The sequence below is a fragment of the Nicotiana sylvestris genome, chromosome 8, assembly GCF_000393655.2.
Source record: "Nicotiana sylvestris chromosome 8, ASM39365v2, whole genome shotgun sequence".
NCBI lineage: Eukaryota > Viridiplantae > Streptophyta > Magnoliopsida > Solanales > Solanaceae > Nicotiana > Nicotiana sylvestris.
In genome coordinates this window covers 60,964,425-60,966,696 of record NC_091064.1, presented here as the reverse complement: position 1 = coordinate 60,966,696, position 2,272 = coordinate 60,964,425, and the positions used below count along the sequence as shown (strand labels likewise).

The following is a 2,272-nucleotide window of genomic DNA, read 5'->3' as shown; positions in this document are numbered from 1 at the left end:
CTTAGAAGTGAACCCTTATAGGTGTCCTAATGCACCTTAAATCATTAGGTGTCGACTCTTCAAATGCAAAACCCAGTTCCCAAAACGAATGAGTTGTCCTAAAATATTATAAACCCGATATCCCGATGCATTAAGAGGGAAAAAGGGGACGCGACACCCACTGAAGAAGTGTCTGAACTAGTGGGAGTGAGAAAATCCTCAAGAATTCGAAAATCAGCAATTTCTAGCGACTATATTGTATATCTCCAAGAGTCTGATTATGATATTGGACTACAAGATGATCCATGCTCGTTTTCACAAGCCATGAGTGGAGAAAACTCCACACTTTGGTATGAGCCATGAAAGAAGAATTAGAATCTATGGCTAAAAAGAAAGTCTGAGATCTCGTCGAATCACCAAAGGGATCCTCTACCATAGGTTCCAAGTGGATCTTTAAAACTAAAAGACTCATCAGGTAATATCGAACGATATAAAGCCAGACTTGTAGCCAAGGGTTTTACTCAAAGGGAAGGCATTGATTACCATGAAACCTTCTCTCTAGTATCAAAGAAGGATTCATTGAGAATAATCATGGCATTAGTAGCTCATTTTGATTTAAAGTTACATCAAATGGATATGAAAACTGCTTTCCTAAATGGAGATCTTGAAGAGGAAGTATACATGAGTCAACCTGAAGGATTTTGTGATAAGGACAAAAGTTACCTTGTTTGCAAGTTGAATAAATCCATTATGGGCTAAAGCAGGCTTCCCGCCAATGGTATATTAAATTTCATAATGTTGTTTCTTCATTTGGATTTACGGAGAACATCAATGATCAGTGTATATACCATAAGATAAGTGAGAGCAAATATATTTTTCTAGTCCTATATGTGGATGATATTTTGCTTGCAAGTGGTGATTTGAGATTGTTGCACGAGACTAAATAGTTCATTATCCAAAATTTTGAGATGAAGGATATGGGTGAAGCCTCTTATGTCATTGGCATAGAGATTCATAGAGACAGATCCCAAAGATTATTTGGACTATCTCAAAAGGCCTACATTGAAAGAATTCTGGAAAGATTTGGAATGAAGAATTGTTCACCTATAGCAGCACCCATAATTAAAGGTGACAAATTCTCATTGAATCAATGCCCATAAAATGCATTGGAAAAGGAGCAAGTGAAAGTCATTCCCTATGCTTCCCTTGTTGGGAGTCTTATGTATGCACAGGTCTGTACTAGACCTGATATTGCTTTTGTGGTAGGAATGTTTGGCAGATATCAAAGTAACCCTGGTTTTGACTATTGGAAAGCTGGTAAAAGGGTCTTGAGATATTTGCAAGGAACCAAGGATTTTAAGCTCACATACAAATGCTCTGACTCATTGGAGGTGATTGGATATTCAGACTCTGATCTGGGTGGATGCAAAGACACGGGTAAATCTACTTCAGGATATATTTTCCTTCTTGCTGGAGGTGCTGTGTCTTGGAGAAGTGTCAAGCAGACCATTGTTGCAACATCCACAATGGAAGCTGAATTTATAGCATGCTATGAAGCTATATCACAGGCATTATGATTGAAAAACTTTATTTCCGGCCTTAGGATTGTCGATTCCATTTCAAGGCCATTGAGAATTTTTTGTGACAATTCAGCTGCAGTTTTCTTTTCTAAGAATAATAAAAGTGGCAGCCAAAGCAAGCACATCGACATAAAGTACTTGATGGTTAGAGACTATGTGAAGAAGCAAGATGTGAATTTTGAGCATGTTAGTACTACTTTGATGATTGTTGATCCTATGACTAAAGGTCTGCCGGCTAATATTTTCAAGGATCATGTAACCCATATGGAGCTTAGTAGCTCAATTTAGTCTTGCTTTGCTCTCTAACAGTTTGTCTAGACATTATGTTTATTTTGATATACATGACAGTGCACACTTTTGATTTTTCATGTATTATTTGTGATCATTGGATCAATAAAGTTGGACTCTGAATGACTTATATTAAGTTCAATCATAAAGTTGTTAGACACTTTATTAGAATATATTGTGCATTGTAATACATGGAAGGAAGTGTTTGTTTAAAAGCATGACCGCCATGATTCGTGTAATAATATATTCTAGTTAAAGTGATTGTCGCATAACTTTTAGTTGCGTGATAAAGTTTATGACCATATGTTTATCTCTCATAAAAGATTATCTAATTTTAATATGTGGCCCAAGTGGGAGAATGTTAGAAATTACCGTCTATTCTAGAGACTTCTAGTGCGGCCCACATATAAGGTAATAAATTATTT

At 36.4% G+C, this 2,272-nt stretch overlaps 1 protein-coding gene across 1 annotated transcript; it reads left to right on the top strand.

Annotated features, from left to right (window-relative positions):
* Positions 1-570: 570 nt before the first annotated feature.
* On the top strand, positions 571-1,847 carry LOC104216676 (secreted RxLR effector protein 161-like). Its single transcript, XM_070153925.1, has 3 exons — positions 571-705; positions 1,212-1,547; positions 1,653-1,847. Exons 1-3 carry the CDS (start codon positions 571-573, stop codon positions 1,845-1,847), a joined length of 666 nt encoding a protein of 221 aa, XP_070010026.1.
* Positions 1,848-2,272: the final 425 nt, after the last annotated feature.

Coding starts and splice junctions, on each gene's coding strand:
- LOC104216676 (XM_070153925.1), top strand. CDS start 571: ATGGCATTAGTAGCTCATTTTGATTTAAAGTTACATCAAATGGATATG. Junction 706..1,211: donor ATAAGGACAAAAGTTACCTT/GTTTGCAAGTTG, acceptor ATGTATGCACAG/GTCTGTACTAGACCTGATAT. Junction 1,548..1,652: donor GCTATGAAGCTATATCACAG/GCATTATGATTG, acceptor TTCTTTTCTAAG/AATAATAAAAGTGGCAGCCA.